The following is a 20,034-nucleotide window of genomic DNA, read 5'->3' on the forward strand; positions in this document are numbered from 1 at the left end:
ACAGTTTACACTCCCACCATAAACGGGGGACCCACATTCTTACACTCTTGCTAACCCAGAATGTTATTATCCTTTTCGTCTCTGCCAATCTAAACAATGAAAAATGTCAGACATTGCTGTTTGATTTCCTTGATTTTTGCATTCGTATCTTGGCCACTTGCTCTTTCAAATACTGCCTTTCATATTTTTGTCTAATTTTTCTACTAAAGTGTTCACGTCTTCTTCTTGGTGACTGCTAAGAGCTTTTAGGTATGTCTTGGTTTGATACATAAGGTGACAACAGGACTCACGGTTAAAAACTACTGGCAGTTACTGGCTCTGAAACCAGGTGGTGTGGTTTCAACCCTGACTCTGCCACTGAAGCTGTGTAACCACCTCTGTGTTTCAGCTTCCCCATCTGTAAAATGGGGATAATAATGTTCATAGGGTTGCTGTGAGTAATAAATGAGTTAAAATAGTACCTAGGCTAGCCATTTGTACAATGAAGTAAGTTTATTTTAAACTTACAATCTTACAATTTTATGAGGGTGTGCTTTAAATTCTACATTAACTTTTAGAAGTCGGTGATGTATTTTAAGCAGAAATGAATACATCAAAAATATATGCATAGGACCCCCTTTTAAATATACATAAGGATCAACAGAAACAGGAGCTATGTATTCATTCAACAATTATCAATTAAATGCCCACTACAGGCTAGGAACTGGCAACAGAATGAAGTATAGAATGGCAGGGTCCTTCTCTTTATACCCACCCTAGAGGATACCATCAAGGAGACTGGTGCTTGTATAGCAGTGAGCCAAGCACTACACTTCACAGAGGTACAACACACAATTTTTTTTTTATTTTTATTTTACTTTAAGTTCCAGGATACATGTGCAGAACATGCAGGTTTGTTACATAGGTATACATGTGCCATGGTGGTTCGGTGCACCTATCAACCTGTCACCTAGATTTTAAGCCCCACATGCATTAGCCATTTGTCCTGATGCTCTCCCACCCCCGCCCCATAGACCCTGGTGTGTGTTGTTCCTCTTCCACAACATGCAATTTTCATTGCACATGGAAGGACATTTAACCCACACTAAATGAGGGAAGGGTAACCTCTCTGAGAAAATATGAAGCTGATTAAGTGGTGACTAATCAAATACCAAGTGGAAAGAAGGGAATTTCCACAGAGAGGGAAGAGCACGGTGCGAAGGCTTGAAAGGCAAGAAACATTGTATGGCATAATTGCGAGGTGTCAGGATAACTAGCACAGCTACAACTCAGAGCACATTTAGAGTGTGAGAATGAAAGCAGATCACTGAGCAGGACACAGATGACACTTCAGACTCCTGAACAGGACTTCAGAGGGACCTATCCTGGGAGCCATAAGGAGCCACTGAAGAGCTTTAAGAAGAAGAACAATGCTAGATTTGCTCTTTAGAAAAGTCACTATAGCCACACTAGATAATGAACCAGAGGGGAACAAGACCAGAAGCATAAAACGTCAGAACCTAAAATCATGCCCAGGACCATATTACCTCAGCCGTGCAACTGAGAAAATGTGGGTGTGAGGAGGAAGAAATTGAGATCAAGTGACTAGTGACTGGTCTGGGGTCTCACAAGTGCTCAGAATGGGAAAACTAGGAGATCTGAAGTCTCTGGGCTCCTACTGATCTTGTGCCACACAGCCTGATTACGGATGGTGTTGCACCATTTTCTAAATTATTTCAAAAGCTTCTCTTAAGGAACATGTCTACCTCCTTTCCGAACATCAGGCACAGAACAGATGACTCAGTGCTGCTCTAAACAAATGACCTCCTTTTTCTAAAATACAATTAAATACCCCATTACGGGCAGAAAACTCCTTGGTACTCAGAAAAAGGTCAACCATTTCCATAGTCAAATTATGTATGGGAAGGGCCATGTTTTGAACAAGACAGTTGGTACATTCTTGTGTCCTTGTAAGGATGTAGGAAAAAAACAAACACAGTTTCTCCTATTATATATATACCTCAAAATACCCAGCACAGACTATTTCTGTGACCTCTGGTTACCAAAATGTGTGGGGATTTCTCCCTACCAGCAACCCATTCTGCAGATGATTCTCCACTGGACACCAGCTGGGTGTCCTCTAATTCAATTCAATTCTGACACTACCTGGAGATAGCGTCAGATCCCACAGGTTGAGGGCTCAGTTCCACAACTGGCTTCAGATGCCAGTCACAAGCACAGTCCTGTGCTTCTAACCTACCAGCTATAAATCAGGGTTCCCACAACCCCCTCCTGTGATTCAACTAATTTGCCAGAGCAGCACACGGAACTCAGGGAAACACTTATTTATGTTTAGCCATTTATTAGAAAGGTATTAAAAGGATACAGATGAACAGCCAGATGGAAGAGACACATAGGTCGAGGTATGGGAGAAGCAGCCTGGAGCTTCCATACCCTCTCCAGGCACACCCTCTTTCAGGAACCACCACATGTTCAGCTGTCTGAAAATCCTCCCAAACCCTGTGATGTTGGGTTTTTATGGAGGCTTCATTACATAGGCATGACTGATTAAATCACCGGCCTTTGGTGATTCACTTAACCTTCACCCCCTTTCCCCTCTAAGGAGGCTGGAGCTGAAAGTCCCAACCCTCTAAGCATACATTGGTCTTTCTGGTGAACAGTCCCCAACCTGAAGCTATAGGAGTCCCCAGCCACTGGTCATCTCGTAGCAGAGAAAAGACAGTTACCACCCTGATGATCCCATGGGTTTTAGAGGTTTTTTTTCTGTGAGGAAACAGGGAGACGAAATACATATTTCACAATATCATGGTCCTTAAGAACACTGAATCCCCAAATTAAAATATCCATTTTATTCTTCTTCCATTCTAATTTAGTGAAGGAGGAAATCTCAGGGTATTGTTAGAATATCTACTACTTGTTTATCTGTTAATCTCCTGTTTTAACAAAGGCAGAATAAACCTCAAGCTCACAGATTTACTCAGGCAAGAGTATCTAGGACTTAATTTGGTTTTGCATGATAATTAATAGTGATTTTTCCATTTATGAAAATGGTACAATGATTCAGTTTTAAATTAAGTCAGTGTGATGATTAATTTTATGTGTCAACTTAACTGGGTTAAGGGATACCCAGATAGCTGGTAAAATATTTCTGTGTGTGTCTGCCAGGGTGTTTCCAGAAGACATTAGCATCTGAATCAGTAGACTGAGCAAAGAAGATCTGAGGGCAGCAGACATCCAATCGCTTGAGGGCCTGGGAAGAGCAAAAAGCAAATTTGCTCTCTTTTCTTAAGCAAGACTTCCATCTTCTCCTGCCCTTGGACATCAGAATTCCAAATTCTTGAGCCTTTGGGGTTGGGGCTTACACCAGCAGCTCCCCGGGGCCTCAGGCCTTTGGACTTGGACTGTATTACACCACCGGGTTTCCTGATTCTCCAGCTTGCAGAAAGCATATTGCAGGATTTAGTCTCCATAATCACATGAGCCAATTCCCATAATAAATCCCTCTCATGTATCTATATATCATGTTGGTTCTGTTTTGCTGGTGAACCCTTATATAGTCAGTAAACATGAATACAGATTGACAAAATGTCATGAAGATACAACTGAATGATACGCTTAGGAAACAATCAAATTATTCTACCATAATCATGTGGAAAGCGCCTACAGAAAATGCCTACGTTCACCTGAATCATTCACAGCAGCAACCAGTAGACACAGTTTTACTGGACACTATGAGCTTAGCAATGTTCCAGGCTTTACATCAGTAACTCCATCTTGGGCTACTACTCCTTGTTAAACTGCTGATGAACTTTGAGACCCGAAAAGGAACTGTGAAAAACATTCCTTCACAAACAACCGTGCTCTCAACACTACACAATACAAGTAAAACTGGTCCTAATCTTTACAAACACTCTGTATATAGGTTTTTCCTGAATAACTGATACAAATGTACCCTTCTACTACTGATTAAAGACTTGTTTAATACACCAATGAAATAATGTGGCAAGCAATTTATGTAATCTAAATAAGTTCTTTTAAATAGCCCCCTTGCCCTTCTCGGGTGGTACAATCTCTGACTGCTAGCCAGGTTGCAATCCCCATTCCTGAGTAAATGCTAATTTAACTCTGACCTGTTGACCTTTTTTGGGGGGCACTGGAGGGGTGACAACACTAAGAATTTAGGTAATTTAGATATTATAAAGGGCAAGCCAGTACATATCACAAAATATCAGTATAACTCACTGCTTCACAAAAGGGGAAGATGTAACAGTCATCAATTTAGGAAAACAACTGATATAGAGATTTTATGATAAGCTTTCTGTTTAAGACACGTCCTTTTATGTAAGGTGATTTTTTTGGTGAAAATGTATCAAAATGCTTTAAATGTCTGTGTCTTCAGACACAGAAGGTAGCTGAAAGAGCTTGTAAAAAGTGAATTAAATGTTAGCCAGGCGCGGCGGCTCATGCCTGTAATCCCAGCACTTTGGGAAGCCAAGGAAGGCATATCACTTGAGTAGGAGTGCAAGACCAGCCTGGGCAATGTAGCAAGACCCTGGCTCTACCAAAAATACAAAAAAATTAGCCAGGAGTGGTGACGCGAGCCTGTAGTCCCAGCTACCTGGAAGGCTGAGGAGGGAGGCTTGGGCCTGGGAGGAGGAAGTTGCAGTGATTCGTGGTCACGCCACTGCGACAGAGTGAGACTCTGTCTCAAAAACAAAATAAAACAAAAATGAATTAAATACACCTTCGTGATCACAAAAATATCTTCTGAACAATTTAAGTTGTGTAAAGAATGACATTCTTCCAGCTTTTCTTGGAGCTAGGAAAAAGGAGCTTTCCATGTCTAGAACATAGGGACGATGAGCACTATAAATATATCTGGAAAATTTGGACTGGGTTTAAGGTGAATATAATGACCAAAAGGTGAAAAATCCAAAGATTTTAGGTTTATCAGCTTCAAATGGCCCAAAATACATAGAGCATAATGGATGAGATGAATGGAAAAGAGAATAATGGAAAACAGTTTTACTGTTTGTTAAACTTAACTAAAAAGTGAAATGGGAGACAGAACTTAAGTGCAAGGTTGATCATAAGAAGCAGAAGATCTCTGGATAACAGGCTATTAATATTAATCAGTAAACTCTTAACTACAGTACTGATGAACACCTCCAGAAAACACTTCCTTTAGCCAGTGTATTATACGATGATGATGTGCAATGGCCATGGCAAAGGGTTTGTAGGTCCTTCTTGCCCATATGCAGTCACTTAAGCGTAAAATAATGAATGGTATAAATTCAACCATCAAGGCACTGTACACAACATTAACTCAACAGAAAGAAGCACATTAGGGTCACCTCAGTAAGCAGTATATGCAGAAAATAACAGAAGTGAGAGGTGTGTCCACCCTGTAATCAATTTCTACAAGACACCTCTCCTTCAGGTTACTTACCACTCAGATACAAAATCAGGCCTCACTATTCTCTCCCTGGCCAAGCTGCTCAACTGACACCAAGTCCCTAAAATATATCTCAGGGTGCCAGACCGCATGCCTTCCAAATTATGTCTGGCACCATCTACCAGATGTACCTAGAAAACCATTCAGGGCTAAGGATCCATGAATCACGTCAAAGAGCATGGGGCTAACGGATCACAGACAATGGCCCACATGTTACGGGGCCCACGACCACCCTCAACCCTGCTGCTTACACCACAACACACTTCAAATGTGCTACACAAATCTGCAATCCTCAACAACTTAATGAACAACTTCAAAGTACCATGTAGCCATCCGATGTGCCTGCACTAAGTAAGGCATTTCACTGTCTGTGTTGGTCTCAGCCCTCCCCCAAGCACAAAAACAGATGCAGGGTTAACAGTCAACTCCTCTACTCTAACTGAAATCCCTGCCACACTGTCAGAGACTAAGAATTCAGAAACTTCTTTGCAGATCTGTAGTTGCTCTATTCCAAGGTTAGAGAAGTTGTCATTGTTCCACCAGCCCACCAAGCTAAGGTACTGCTCAGCAAGTACTTAACGGTGCCACTGTTAAAAAAAAAAAAAAAAACTAATCAGGAGCCAGAGAAATAAACTTGTGCCTCATCAGAGAAAAACATCTAAATATCAAAAAGCCAAAGCACTGTAGAAAAAAATCTATAAAATAAAAAATATATTAAAAAGGCATATGGGCCAGGCATAGTGGCACACGCCTATAGTCCCACTACTCTGAAGGCTGAGGTGGGAGGATTGCTTGGGCCCAGGGGATTGAGGCTGTAGTGAGTTGTGATCGCGCCATTATACTCCAGCCTGGGTGACAGCTTCAAAAGGCACATGGAACATACTGAGCCTTATGTATTAAGAAAAGACTTATTCAGCAAACTAGACTTAAAATTCATATGTGCATATGTATGTTGTGTATGGAATATGCACATGTACATACACTTACAAGCTCACAAATAGATTAATATACAGACACACAGTTAATTAATTATAGGCACCAGTAATAGCAAAACTGCTAGCTTTTTAACCAAAAACCCACTTTTACATCCTGGGCACATAGCTAGGCTACACTTGCCTTCTTCCATTTCTCTTAGGTGTACCACAGAGGGGCCATGTTACAAGTTCCAGCCAACCAAACATAAACAGAAGGAACTATTCCTTCTCTTCATTTTCAGCTGCTGTAGAACAAATTACCACAAATTTAGCAGCTTAAAACAATACCCATTTATTATCTTACAATTCTATAAATTAGAAGTCTGGGCCTGCTTAAGTGAGCTCCCTGTTGAGGGCCTCACAAGGCCAAAATGAAGGCGTTGGCTAGACTGGGCTCTTATCTGGAAGCGTGGGGGAAGAATTCCCTTCCTCTCAGATTCTTTAAGGCTGTGGGTCTAAGATCCCTATTTTCCCTGCTGATGGTCACCAAAGAGCTGATTTCTGCTCCTAGAGGCTGCCTGCATTACTACTCACATGGCCCCTCCCTCTTTAAACCAACAACAGCATGTCCAGTCCTGCTCATACTTCCAATCTCTCTGATTTTTCCTTCCACTACCAGCCAGAGAAAATATCCTGCTTTTAAAGGGCTCATGAGATTAGATTAAGTCCAATCATATAATCTCCCTTTTGTCTTACAAAGTTAAGTCTCAGGAATAACATCTTTTCAAACTGAACATTGCACCCACACTCAAAGGGGAGGAGAGTACACAAGAGCAAGGGTCACCAACAATCGTAGCATTCTGTCTACCATATTCCTCTTCCAGGCCTGGCTTATGAACATCTCCCATGCTTGTTCAAACATATTCTTTCCCTTTGGCAACCTTGAAAACCATATGTTACAGATGGCAGAACCGATCCAGGGTCATCCTGAGTCCCTGAAGCAAATAACGGGAAATATAAATGAAAAAGACTTTGAGCAACAAAGTACCATTAAGACTTCTTGGTTAAGCCAAAGTATCAGGCCCTCTTGTTAAGTTCAGAGTAACACAACCAAGTCTACTGGATGAAAATCAGGTCTAAAAAAGAATTTCCATCATAGAAATTGGCAAATGAAACTCACAAGAAAACAGATCAGAAGCCTATTAAGTTGAAGTTTTTCTGTTTTTTTTTTTTTTTTTTTTTTTGGTTTTGGTTTTTTTGAGACAGTGACTTGCTCTATTGCTCAGGCTGGAGTGCAGTGGTACAATCTGGCTCACTGCAATCTCTGCCTCCCAGGTTCAAGCAACTCTCCCAGGTTCAAGCCTCAGCCTCCCGAGTAGCTGGGACTACAGGCGTAGGCCACCATGCCTGGCTAATTTTTGTAGTTTTAGTAGAGAAGGGACTTCACCATGTTGGCCAGGCTGGTCTTGAACCCCTGGCCTCAAGTGACCCGCCCACCTCGGCCTCCCAAAGTGCTGGGATTACAGGTATGAGCTACCGCACTTGGCCAGAAGCCTACTAAGTTTCTGAAGAAATTTCATTACTCAAATCAACCATGGATAGTGAAAAGCCTATGACTGTAAAACAGTCCCCAAATTTAAATAAACAGGAAGTTGAATGAAAAGTTATGCCGTTCCCAAAGAGGGCACACTTCCTCTAACCCTCCTTAGACCTAGCCAAATATATATAAGAAAGAACAAAAGAGTTCTTCCCAGATTGCAGAGCCAGATTGTAAAACCAAGGAACTTCCCCTACCGGCAGGCAGGGGATTTCACAATGCCCCCTGCAGGATGCCATCACTGCTATGGACAATAACTGTCCTGACTCCCCTTCTCTCCTTTCCTCACTGGTATCATTCACTGTGGACATTATTTCCTGTATTTTTGTTTGTTTGTTTGTTTGTTTTTTGAGACAGTCTCGCTCTGTCGCACAGGCTGGAGTGCAACGGTGTGATCTTGGCTCACTGTAGCCTCCGCCTCCCAGGTGCAAGCAATTCTCCTGCCTCAGCCTCCTGAGTAGCCAGAAATACAGCTGTGCATCACCAAGCCTGGCTAATTTTCGCATTTTTAGTAGAGACGAGGTTTTGCCATGTTGGCCAAGCTGGTCTCAAACTCCTCAAGTGATCTGCCTGCCTCGACCTCCCAAAGTGCTGGGATTGCAGGCATGAGCCACCGCACCCAGCCGATTTCCTGTACATTTAAAAGCATAGGCTATCTGCTTTATGTTTCTTTCAAGCATTATTCTGTGATACGGTTTGGCGGTGTCCCCACCCAAATCTCATCTTAAACTGTAGTTCCCACAATCCCCATGTGTCATGGGAGGGACCTGGTGGGAGGTAATTGAATCATGGGGGTGGTTACCGCCACACTGTTCTCGTGATAGTGAGTGAATTCTCACGAGATCTGACGGTTTTATAAGGGGCTTTTACCCCACTTTGCTCTGTACTTCTCCTTGCTGCCGTCATGTGAAGGACATTTTTGATCCCCCTTCTTCCATGACTGTAAGTTTCCTGAGCCCTCCCTAGCCATGCAGAACTGTGAGTCAATTACACCTCTTTCCTTTATAAATTACCCAGTCTCGGGTATGTCTTTATTAGCAACATGAGAACAGACTAATACATAGCTTGATATTGAGATATTTCTCAGCATTATAAAACTGCTTCCATTAGTATCTATGGGGAAAGGTTAGTTTGAATTATAAAAAAGATATTTCTATTTTTTATATATATCATAATTCAAAAGAAGGCAGAAAACAATGCCTAGAGGTCCTTCAGTGTCCTAAGTATCCAAGTAAACCTCCATGGACCTGTGGGTTCTTCACGAGTATTACAGATAGCTTCTCCATATTCATTACTACTATATACAATTTGACCCAGGGGATGGCGGAGGGAGATTAGGGTAGAGCAACTACAACATCATATTTGGCATTTAGAAGTTGTACTAAATGTAAAACCTTTATAAATAGTGAAATTATTTCCTGAAGCATTTGTCATCAGCTAATGATTTAGTATAGCATGAAAATATTTTGTTGGTAGAATGCAAAAGACTTGGCAGGGTCTCACAATCATGGCATTTTAATAAGTATAGTTATAGCTCTCTTTAGTCTTTATTATCCATCAGATACCATGTACATCATTCTTAAGCTTTTAGGCTCCTTAAGTGATTATGGAAACAATAAATTCTAAACCAAAAACACTGAGAAGGGTTGCATTACAAAGTTTCAAAACTTCACATTTTGTCTCTTGCTGCCTCTTGCTGCCTCAACAGTCATTCCCACATACGCTAACTGTGAACACCCCACCCAGGTAACCAGGTGCACAAGTTTGATAAGGTTGGCCCCTACCACAAGTTCACCTCTCTGTCTTCTTCTGACCACGACCTACCAATGCACCAATGCAATGCACTGTGAACTGCACTGAGCTGTGAACTGCACGGAGATCACTAGTAAAGGCACTTGCCCAGAGTCCTTGCTCTCTCTGCTCCCACCTGTTTCCCACCTGCTTAGCTGATCCTGCTCTCAGAGCTGTCACCTCCACCCCACGTGTCCCCCCTCCTATCCTCCTGTACAGTGATTGTCATTCTAAGACATGTGAGTATAATAAACTCTGTTTTCTTGAGCCTCTCCTATGTCCCCTCTTGTGGCTACACCTCACTGAACATTACCTAAAAGAACACAGGACAAGGGTACAAAGGATTAAAAGAACAAAAAGAGAAAAAAGGAGGCCAAAAAATCCACTGACTTCTTACCCACTTAGCATCTCCCCTATCTGGCCTTAAATTGAGAAGAATTGCTCATCCCTAGAAAGCCCCACCAGGTATCCACCTTAAAGTTTGAAGCAGTTCTTAAACTCCATCTCCTCACCTAATTCTCATTATTCATTTGTCAGTGTGTCCTGCCCTTCTCTCGCCGCTGCCTCAAGCTACTCCTCTGAAGAAAGCCCTCGGGTTGCTTGATGCCCTGAGACTCTGTATGCAGTACAAGAGGCTTGGCAGAATGGAATCTGCTCTGCAAGCTTCAGCTCCCTTCCCCTGAATATTAAACCTCTCCCTTCCACAATGACATCTGTCTCAAAACAGTCACCATTTGCCCCAATCAAGTCTTGCCATTTTCTAGGGTACTTCTAATTAATTTGCAGGTTACTTTAAAATTTTCTAAGTAGACTGAAACCAAAATTCATATAAACTCAATTTAAAATATTAAAGAATCACTATGGGGAAAAAAGCTTGCAAAAATATAGCTGTTTCAACAACACAAACTTCAATCAAGAGGACTCTCAGTCTACAGAGAAATCATTTTCAGTCACCACTTTCTTTTCATATACCCCACAGGCCCATATCGTTGACTTCAAGCTCATTAACAACATTTTGTTTTACATGGTTCAAGTGATCCTTATTATGCAAGCATGGCACTCTCACAAGCATTATCTCATTCAATCCTGACACCTCTGGAAAGGTTTTTTACATTTGATTGCTGCTAAAATTAATGCAGAGAAGGCTGCATTTTGATCAGGCATCCTAAAGCCCAGTAACAGAACTGTTGGAGTGATTACTGTAAGAAACACCCACTTTCTCCTGATGACATGATGAATTTATTTATTTATTTATTTGAAACAATCTCACTCTGTTGCCCAGGCTGGAGTGCAGTGGCGCCATCTTGACTCACTGCAACCTCCACCTCCTGGGTTCAGGCAATTCTCCTGCCTCAGCCTCCTGGGTAGGTGGGATTACAGGCACCTGCCACCACGCCCAGCTAATCTTTTTGTATTTTTAGTAGAGACAAGGTTTCACTGCACTGGCAAAGCCGGTTTTGAACTCCTGACCTCAAGTGATCTGCCCGCCTTGGCCTCCCAAAGTGTTGGGATTACAGGAGTGAGCCACCACGCCCCACCCTATTTTTACTTTTCGAGGGGAGGAAGGGGCAGCAATTAGGAATTTATTTAAGAATCTGGTGACAGGCTAAGGACATTCTCCCTCAGAAAAATGCATGTATAAAATGTGACTTATAATTTTATAAAATATATAGGCCCCTTGCAGCCTATTAGAGACTACTGGCTAAGAATGTGAAAGGGTACAGGTATAGAAATCCTGGGTCAAGCAACAAGCCACAGCCAAGATTTTAAAGGCAGCAGAGAGTTGACTGCTTAGAGGCAATTAAGAAACTGAAAATCTCACTGAGATAAAGTCATAACTAATTAGATATTTAATCCAATACTTAGTAAGTTTAACATCTCACCAAATCAACAAATGCATGAAAAGATTTATGTAATGGTCTCCTGAGCAAAGCATCTATATAAAATACAGCATTCTGAAAGAGGAAATTAGGTAAAACAAAAAGACACAGAACACAAACATGATGAAATTTTCCCAGTTAAGGAATCTCAGTGTGACAAAATAAACATATACCAGACTGTATCATAAAACCCAGCCTACCCAAATTAATTTTATCATTTAAAAAAAATCAGAAAACACAATTTCTAATAGGTATATTTCTGACTTAGTCTGTTCAGACTACTAACAAAATATCTTAGACGGGGTAATTTATAAATAATAGAATTTATTTCTCACAGTTTGGGAGGCTAGGAGTCCAAGATGAAGGCACTAACAGATTTGTGCCTGGCTAGGGCCCACCCTTTCCTTCAAAGATGGTGCCTTGTTGCTAAACCCTCACACGGTGGAAGGGGACAGGGTGACCCCTTCAACTTCTTTTAAGAGAGCACTAATCCCATTCATGACTTAATCATGAGTGCCCTCATGACTTAGTCACCTCCTAAAGACCCCATTTCTTAATACTGTCACATTGGCAGTCAAGCTTCAACATACGTATTTTAGAGGGACACATTCAGACCTTAGCGATATACTAACCAACTCATTAAAAAAGGAGAAAGTATATCTTTTTGATGCAATAGAAAGTTATATGTTATTTATAGGCTGAACTGTCCTCTTAGATGTTGAATCAAATATAGAATACTGTGGTTAATCCTTTTATGCAAATAACGACTGTTATGGATTGAACTGTGCCCCTCCCAAAATTCATATTAAAGTCCTAATTACAATAGCTCAGAATGCAACCTTATTTGGAAATAGGGGCATTGCAGATGGTAATTATTTAAGATAAAATCATACTGGAGTAGGATGGGCTTGCCCAATCCTGTATGACTGGGGTCCTTACAAAATGGGGAAATTTGGACACTGAGACACACACAGGGAGAATGTCATGTGAGCATGAAGGCAGAGACCAAGGTGATGTATCTACAAGCCAAGGAAGCCCAAAGATTCCCAACAAAGCACAAGAGCTAAAAAGGCAGCCTCGAATAGATCCTGTCTCATACCTTCAGAGAGCTCATGGCCCTACTGGCACCTTGGTCTCAGACTTCAAGTGTGCTTGTCTCAAGAAATGGGAAACAATGTATTTCTGTCGTTGAAACTACTCAGTTTGTAGTACTTTGTTACAGCAGCTCCAGCAAACTCATAAAATGACCTAATATATTTTACTTTATAATAGACTTTTACATATTGTAAAGCAAAATGTGTCCACATCATATGCATGATAGAGTGAATTTTTAAAAATACAGATTTTGTAGGAGCTTCATGTTCACTGGAAACAGCTATTTTTAACTAAGCTGCTGCCAGTTTAAAACAAGTGTAAAAAAATTGACATGACTTTTGTAAAATGAAATCTCAATACGAATAAAACTCACTAAAAGAGCAACACAAGATCATCTGCCCTTTATTACAGTAAAAAAATACTTTATTCTAATTACACAGTAAATTATATCTTTATGAGCAATTAAGTAATGAAGTACATGAAAATAAGATGATCAATTTTTGGTATCATTATATATTTTCATGCTGAAAGGATTTTCTTCTCTAATAAATTTTACTTGGCAAAAGCATTTTTTACCTCCAAATTGTAAATATATTAAAAATAACTGTCAGCAACAAGGTAGAAATAACCAATTCTAATATAAGACAACAGCTGTGACACATTTAATCAGAAATTCCAAGTACAAACAATATACTGTTTTATTTATCATCGTTTACTAACACAAGCAAAAAAGCTCAATTCCATAGAAAGAAACGTTTGCGTGAACAGACTCCTTCCACTTATAAACCCAGGCTATAGGCCAGGTGTGGGGGCTCAGCCTGTAATCGAGGCGGGCAGATCACCTGAGGTCAGGAGTTCGAGACCAGCCTGGTTAACATGGCTAAACTCTGTCTCTACTAAAAATACAAAAATTAGCTGGGCGTGGTAGTGCATGCCTATAATCCCAGCTACTCGGGAGGCTGAGGCAGGAGAATCGCCTGAACACAGGAGGCAGAGGTTGCAGTATGCTGAGATCACGCCATTGCACTCCAGCCTGGGCGACAAGAGTCAAACTTTGTCTCAAATGAATAAATAAATAAACAAACAAACCAACCCAGGCTATATTATCCAGCACATCAGTTCTCAAAAGGAAGTAATTCTAGGTCTAAAGCTTCTCTGTAGATAACATCAGGTTCACGGACCTGATGGAAAAAAAAATGGCTACAAAAGTAGGACAGGACTATTTCTCTAATTTTTTTTGTCACATGCAAACATTAACATGGGCTTTACATACTCTCCTAAATATACATATGCACAGAACAGTCACCTGTGCCTTAGACTTTCTTTTTTTTTTTTTTTTTTTTTTTTTTTTTTTTTTTTTTTTGAGACGGAGTCTCGCTCTGTCACCCAGGCTGGACTGCAGTGGCGCGATCTCGGCTCACTGCAAGCTCCGCCTCCCGGGTTCACGCCATTCTCCTGCCTCAGCCTCCCGAGTAGCTGGGACTACAGGCGCCCGCCACTACGCCCGGCTAACTTTTTGTATTTTTAGTAGAGACGGGGTTTCACCTTGGTCTCGATCTCCTGACCTCGTGATCCGCCCGCCTCGGCCTCCCAAAGTGCTGGGATTACAGGCGTGAGCCACCGCGCCCGGCCGCCTTAGACTTTCTAAGAGTGTGCTACACTAAATTATGGATAAGAGACTACGTGCTGCTTCACCTTTCAAATAAAAGGCTTTTCAGTAAAAGGAAGACAATGACGCAGTGATTCTGCATTTGGATTCGGTGTGATCAACGGTAACCGTATCGCATCACATGCCGACCTTCTCCAACCTTTTAAGTTCTTTCCCAACGCAGTTTAAATTATTTTTTCTACACTTTACAGCTACACAGAACTTCAAGATTTAGCGGAAATGGAGCGCTCTATTTTTTAAGTTGGAAAAACTAAAAAGTCTAGCTTGGGTAACTTCTTCATAGCATAAGGGATAGTATTTTACACTAATAAAAATATCCTTTATGTCAATAACTATAATTTATTGAACACTTTATACGTGTGTTCTACACACTCGTTTCTCTTCACCTCAACCCTGAAGAGATAACGGAAATTATCATCACTTCAGCATGGACAGATTCAGAAGTTAAATACTCTCTCAAGGTCAGAAGCAGCAGAGGCAGGATTCAAACCTTAGCCTTTCCCACTCCAAAGCCAAGACTCTTAATTGCCTTTGAGGGCACTAAGCTTTGCAAAAGAAATCTTTAGAATCCAAGTGGAAAAAAGATGTGTTGGTAAACGCAGTGCTGAGATATGCTATAGAGAAGTGACCAGTAGAGCAATCAAAAAGGTTAGTAATATCGAAGAAGTCCTGCCAGAGAATTCCTGGGCAGCACATATGCTTGGTTCTGTAAAACTGAAAGAACTTGCAGTATAAAGTTATTAGAAGCCTTCCAAACTACATCAACAAACAAATCACTTACTTTCATAAACATGTCTGGCAGAGAGGTCACAGATAACTCCAATTATAATAGAAAAGCAAAAATAATTACATTAAGAAACATTTTTACAGAAATAGTCTTACTTTTCTCGATTTCCTAAGTTGACAGGTATAATTGATTCTATAAAGGCAAGTCTGTGTGATGAAGATGATGCAGATGCGTGCAAACACACACACGACGGGAATTACATGCTGCATCTGTCACCCTAAGTTAACCAAGGTTCTGTAAAACACAACCCTCACCTTTTCTGGATGTGGTTCATAACAAGGCTGCCACTGTGGTAGCCTAGGAAAAACCTCACTACTTCCGAGAAATTATGAGAAAGCTCATTAATTAAGGCTAACCTATGAAAAACTATTTAACACCAAATCATGAAAAACACTTCGCGGTAAGTCATCAAAATCCTTAAAGATCTCATAAATTTGAACCTATTTCAGAAGGATAAAAAAGTAGTAATCACACATATTATGTAAGAAATAGGTCACAGCGTAAGTATTCGCTTATTTGCCCCTATGTAAAATTCTTTGAGTCCAATGATTTTAATTAGTAGAATCTAAATTAATCAGTTTTATTACAGTCACAGCTTATTAACCCCATAAAGAAAAATGGGCACATCCAAGATGCCAAAGATTTATTAAAAACAATTTAAAATACATGATGATTTTAAGTCTTCAACAATTTGATTGTTGAAGGGAAATATTTAAGACCCGCAGACTGCTTGTCATGCCCTGGCCTCAAAGGAGTTTCACGACCGAGTTCTCCAGGTAAAAGTTAATGTATAAGGGTCCCTAAAGGAAGACCCCAGCCTTCCATTCCTCTGGAGCCTGCGGGCGGCGGGGAAGGAGGGTTCTGACAACAGGGTAAGGGAGAGGAGCGCAAACCGCCGGCCTCCGCGCCGCCACCCCCAGTGCGGCCACCGCTCATGCCAACACATCCCGGGACAGCCGGGTGCACCGACTCCGCAAGGTCACCCGTGAAGAGGCGACTTTACATAATCTCCCAGCGCGCCGCGGCAGCAGTGCAGCCGCGGTCCCCTTCCTGCAGCACGGGCGCGAGATGATGCGGGGGCGGCGAGCAGCGCTACCAGGCAGGACACTGGGGACCCGCGGGCAGGCAGCGCGCACCAAGCCGGGGGCGGGGGACCGAGGGTGGACGCCCAGACCGGGGATGCCCCGAGCCGCCGCCCTGGCTTGCGAGGCGGGGCGTGGCCGCCGCGGGCGAGGCTCGGTGCGGAACTCCCCAAGCTGCCGCCGGACGGCCAGCGCCGAGCGCGCCCCTCGCAGCTTCGCCCCGGACTGCCCCGGGACGCACCTGCCACGCGCCTTACCTGAGTGGCTTTATGGAACTGCTTCTTGAGGCCGGCCACCGACATGGTGCAGGAGGCCGCGCTGGCGGCTGCCGTACGGGAGGGAGGCGGCGGAGCGGGACGGTAGTGCCGAGCGGGGCGGCGCGCTCGCCTGGCCGCCGCTGGTCGTGCCGCCGCCGGGGCTGTGGGCGCGAGGGCGCGGAGCCTAGCGGGACACGGGCTCTTGCGGAGAAACACTCTGACGTCAAGGGCGGGTGATGCGGCCTCTTAAAGGGGACGCGGGAAGCCCCGCCCCAAGCGCGGGAACGCCCAGGCAGGTGCTGTGGCGCGCGGTACCTGGATGCGGGCGCCAACTGTGGGGATGTGGCTCAGTGGCACCCGCTGGCGGATCCCTAGTCAGCGGGCCGAGGACGTCCTCCTGTCCCGGGGCTGGTGTTCCTGCCCCCGGGGGCTGCGGACGGGTCGCTGCAGATTGGCAGCCCAGGCAGCCGCAGGACTCAGGTGACTTGCTGGGCTTCCAGGTAGCCGCGGCGGCGCTGCCTGCAGACGGCCCTCCTGCCCTTTGAGCCTGGCCTCTCTGCGCCGCAGCCTGAAAAAGAGTGGCCTTCTATCTGGGCTAATGAATAAGTCATTGCTCCTTCTATGCCTTGCCCTGACTGGTTGGTCACAGAAAACAGTTCTCTGCCCTGGTTTCAATATCCCTTAAGCCTATCTTACCTTAGGGAAAGTCACACACGCGTTTTCCCCCTTGTCTGATACAATTTAATGACTTAAAAAGAAGAACAGGAACCCTTAAGCCTGGACAGATAAATAGAATTGAAGTCTTACTACAAAACTAGCGTTTAATCCTCTGGTTACAGAAATGAAAAAGCCCAAATGTGATCTTGTTGTTATGCTTGTGGATTTAGGGTTTCCGGTCCGATAAAAATCAAAATATAATGTGAAAAAGCATGATACTAAGTTATATACAGATACTTCATATGTAACCAAGGAGGTATGGCTGGCTAAAGTGAAACTAATAGATGACTTGGGAGCAGAGCAGCACTAAATGCCTTCTGTGCTCTGGTACTTAACCAAGTCTGGTTTTTCTAGGACCGAGGAGGTGGTCAGAAAGAACTTAGACGCTGTCCCCGTATGTGGACCAAAGTGATAAGAAGGAGAAGCCAAGATGGGAGAAATTGCCAAGGATACGTAGAGACTGCAAGGCCAAATGGGAGTCCTAGAAATACTTTTTCTGTCTCCGCAACTCCTGCAGCCTGATAGGAGCCACAGACCCATCCCCACTCTTCTAGGCACTGCAGCTTGGGCACAGGGTGAACACCTGATACAAAAGGGTCCTCCATCCGTAGAGCTACCAGTCATGGTCCTTCTTGATAATGTGAACTGACGCACACAAAGGCAGAGTCAAGCAGTGGTGGGCACTGGAGCAGCAGAGCGCATGGACTAGGGACGCAGGCTGCAAAGGGAGGCAGATGAAAGGAGCTATTCTCCAGTGTGGTAGCCCTTACCACTGTTCATATACCTTTCCCTACATGGCAGAATTGCACTTTCCAAACCTCTTGTTAAGTGGAGGCATGGTTACAAGTTTTGACTAGAGGTTTAAGAGGAAAAGTGACTGTCACTTCTGCAGAAGCAATATGAGATGTGAGTATGAGATGCCGCAAAGCTTTCTTTTCCTCTGCCACAATATTCTAGAAAGCTGTGGTCTGTCAGCCAGTATCCAGAGTGAGACAAAAGCAGGACAGAGTCCCCACCTGACGTTCAATGGGCATGTAGCATCAGTGAGAAACCTGAGTAATTTTAATCCACTGAGGCTCTGGTTGTTAGGAATAAACTTTTTTCTCTATGTTTCCAATTTTTAAAAGGCTACCCATTACTTGCATAATAGAAAAAAAAGTATTTTATAGTTAATTTTTACTACCAGGTCCCCGATCTGAACAATAAAGCATTTTCATAAGACAGGCCTTGGTTGAAGCTGCCAAAAGATAGAGCAATTGATCTAAAAGTGGAAGGGCCTGGGATGGATAGGAGCTCTGCTCTCTAACCATGAAAGGTGTGAAATGGGGGCCTGAATTGCCTCCTTGGAACTTTGAATACTTAACTGAGCCCTACGTTATACAAAAGGCAGTTTCTATCTTTCCCTGGTTCTTCATCCACCAACTTGGAAGTCTCATGCTGCTTAACTTCAAAGAAACTACCCTGGGAGAAAAAAACTACTTAAGGGCATTACATTAAATCCTTTGGAAACCATTGATTCAGTCGCCCAGGCATCCTCTGCACCTCATCTGATATGGTTTGGCTGTGTCCCCACCCAAATCTCATCTTGAATTGTAACTCTCACAATTCCCACGTGTCGTGGGAGGAACCCAGTGGGAGTGATTGAATTATGGGGGTGGGTCTTTCCTACACTGTTCTCGTGGTAGTGAATGAGTCTCACAAGATCTGATGGTTTTAAAAACAGGAGTTTCTAGTTCAACCATTGTGGAAGTCAGTGTGGCGATTCCTCAGGGATCTAGAACTAGAAATACCATTGACCCAGCCATCCCATTACTGGGTATATACCCAAAGGACTATAAATCATGCTGCTATAAAGACACATGCACACGTATGTTTATTGCGGCACTATTCACAATAGCAAAGACTTGGAACCAACCCAAATGTCCAACAATGATAGACTGGATTAAGAAAATGTGGCACATATACACCATGGAACACTATGCAGCCATAAAAAATGATGAGTTCATGTCCTTTGTAGGGACATGGATGAAATTGGAAATCATCATTCTCAGTAAACTATTGCAAGAACAAAAAACCAAACACCGCATATTCTCACTCATAGGTGGGAATTGAACAATGAGATCACATGGACACAGGAAGGGGAACATCACACTCTGGGGACTGTTGTGGGGTGGGGGGAGGGGGGAGGGATAGCACTGGGAGATATAGCTAATGCTAGATGACGAGTTAGTAGGTGCAGCACACCAGCATGGCACATGTATACATATGTAACTAACCTGCACAATGTGCACATATACCCTAAAACTTAAAATATATTAATAAAAGAAAAAAAAAACAGGGGTTTCCCTGCACAAACTCTCTTCTCTTGTCTGCTGCCATGTGAGAGATGCCTTTCACCTTCTGCCATGATTGTCAGGCCTCCCCAGCCATTTAATTGTGAATTAAATTCATTTAATTGTGAATCCAATTAAACTTCTTTCTTTTGTAAATTGCCCAGTCTCAGGTATGTCTTTATCAGCAGCGTAAAAACAGACTGATACATCATCTAAACCCAGCATTTGTATTGAAGCCACAATTTATGCCTGTAAAGACCTTTGAGATGTCACCTTTGAAGAAATTTGTTAAGCTCCTCCTACTAGCAAGCATCATGGTAGGAGATGCTGGGATTGAGAAGGGGAAGTATCGAGGCATGTATGGGCTGGACCTTGAATCCCAAGGGGTTTCCAGACGAGTAATTTGAAAAAAATCTTCCTAGGGACATTTATTGTTACTTGAATACAGAGGAACAAA

At 42.8% G+C, this 20,034-nt stretch overlaps 1 protein-coding gene across 1 annotated transcript in view; it reads right to left on the reverse strand.

The window, feature by feature from the left end:
• SH3GL2 (SH3 domain containing GRB2 like 2, endophilin A1) overlaps positions 1-17,102 on the reverse strand; it is a 216,765-nt gene extending 199,663 nt beyond the window's left edge. Inside the window, exon 1 of the mRNA XM_019034047.4 lies at positions 16,528-17,102. Within this exon, the coding sequence (XP_018889592.1) occupies positions 16,528-16,572 (45 nt within the window). The 5' untranslated portion in view covers positions 16,573-17,102. The remainder of the gene's footprint in view (positions 1-16,527) is intronic.
• Between the last annotated feature and the right edge of the window lie 2,932 nt (positions 17,103-20,034).

Source organism: Gorilla gorilla, chromosome 13 (genome assembly GCF_029281585.2).
Source record: "Gorilla gorilla gorilla isolate KB3781 chromosome 13, NHGRI_mGorGor1-v2.1_pri, whole genome shotgun sequence".
NCBI lineage: Eukaryota > Metazoa > Chordata > Mammalia > Primates > Hominidae > Gorilla > Gorilla gorilla.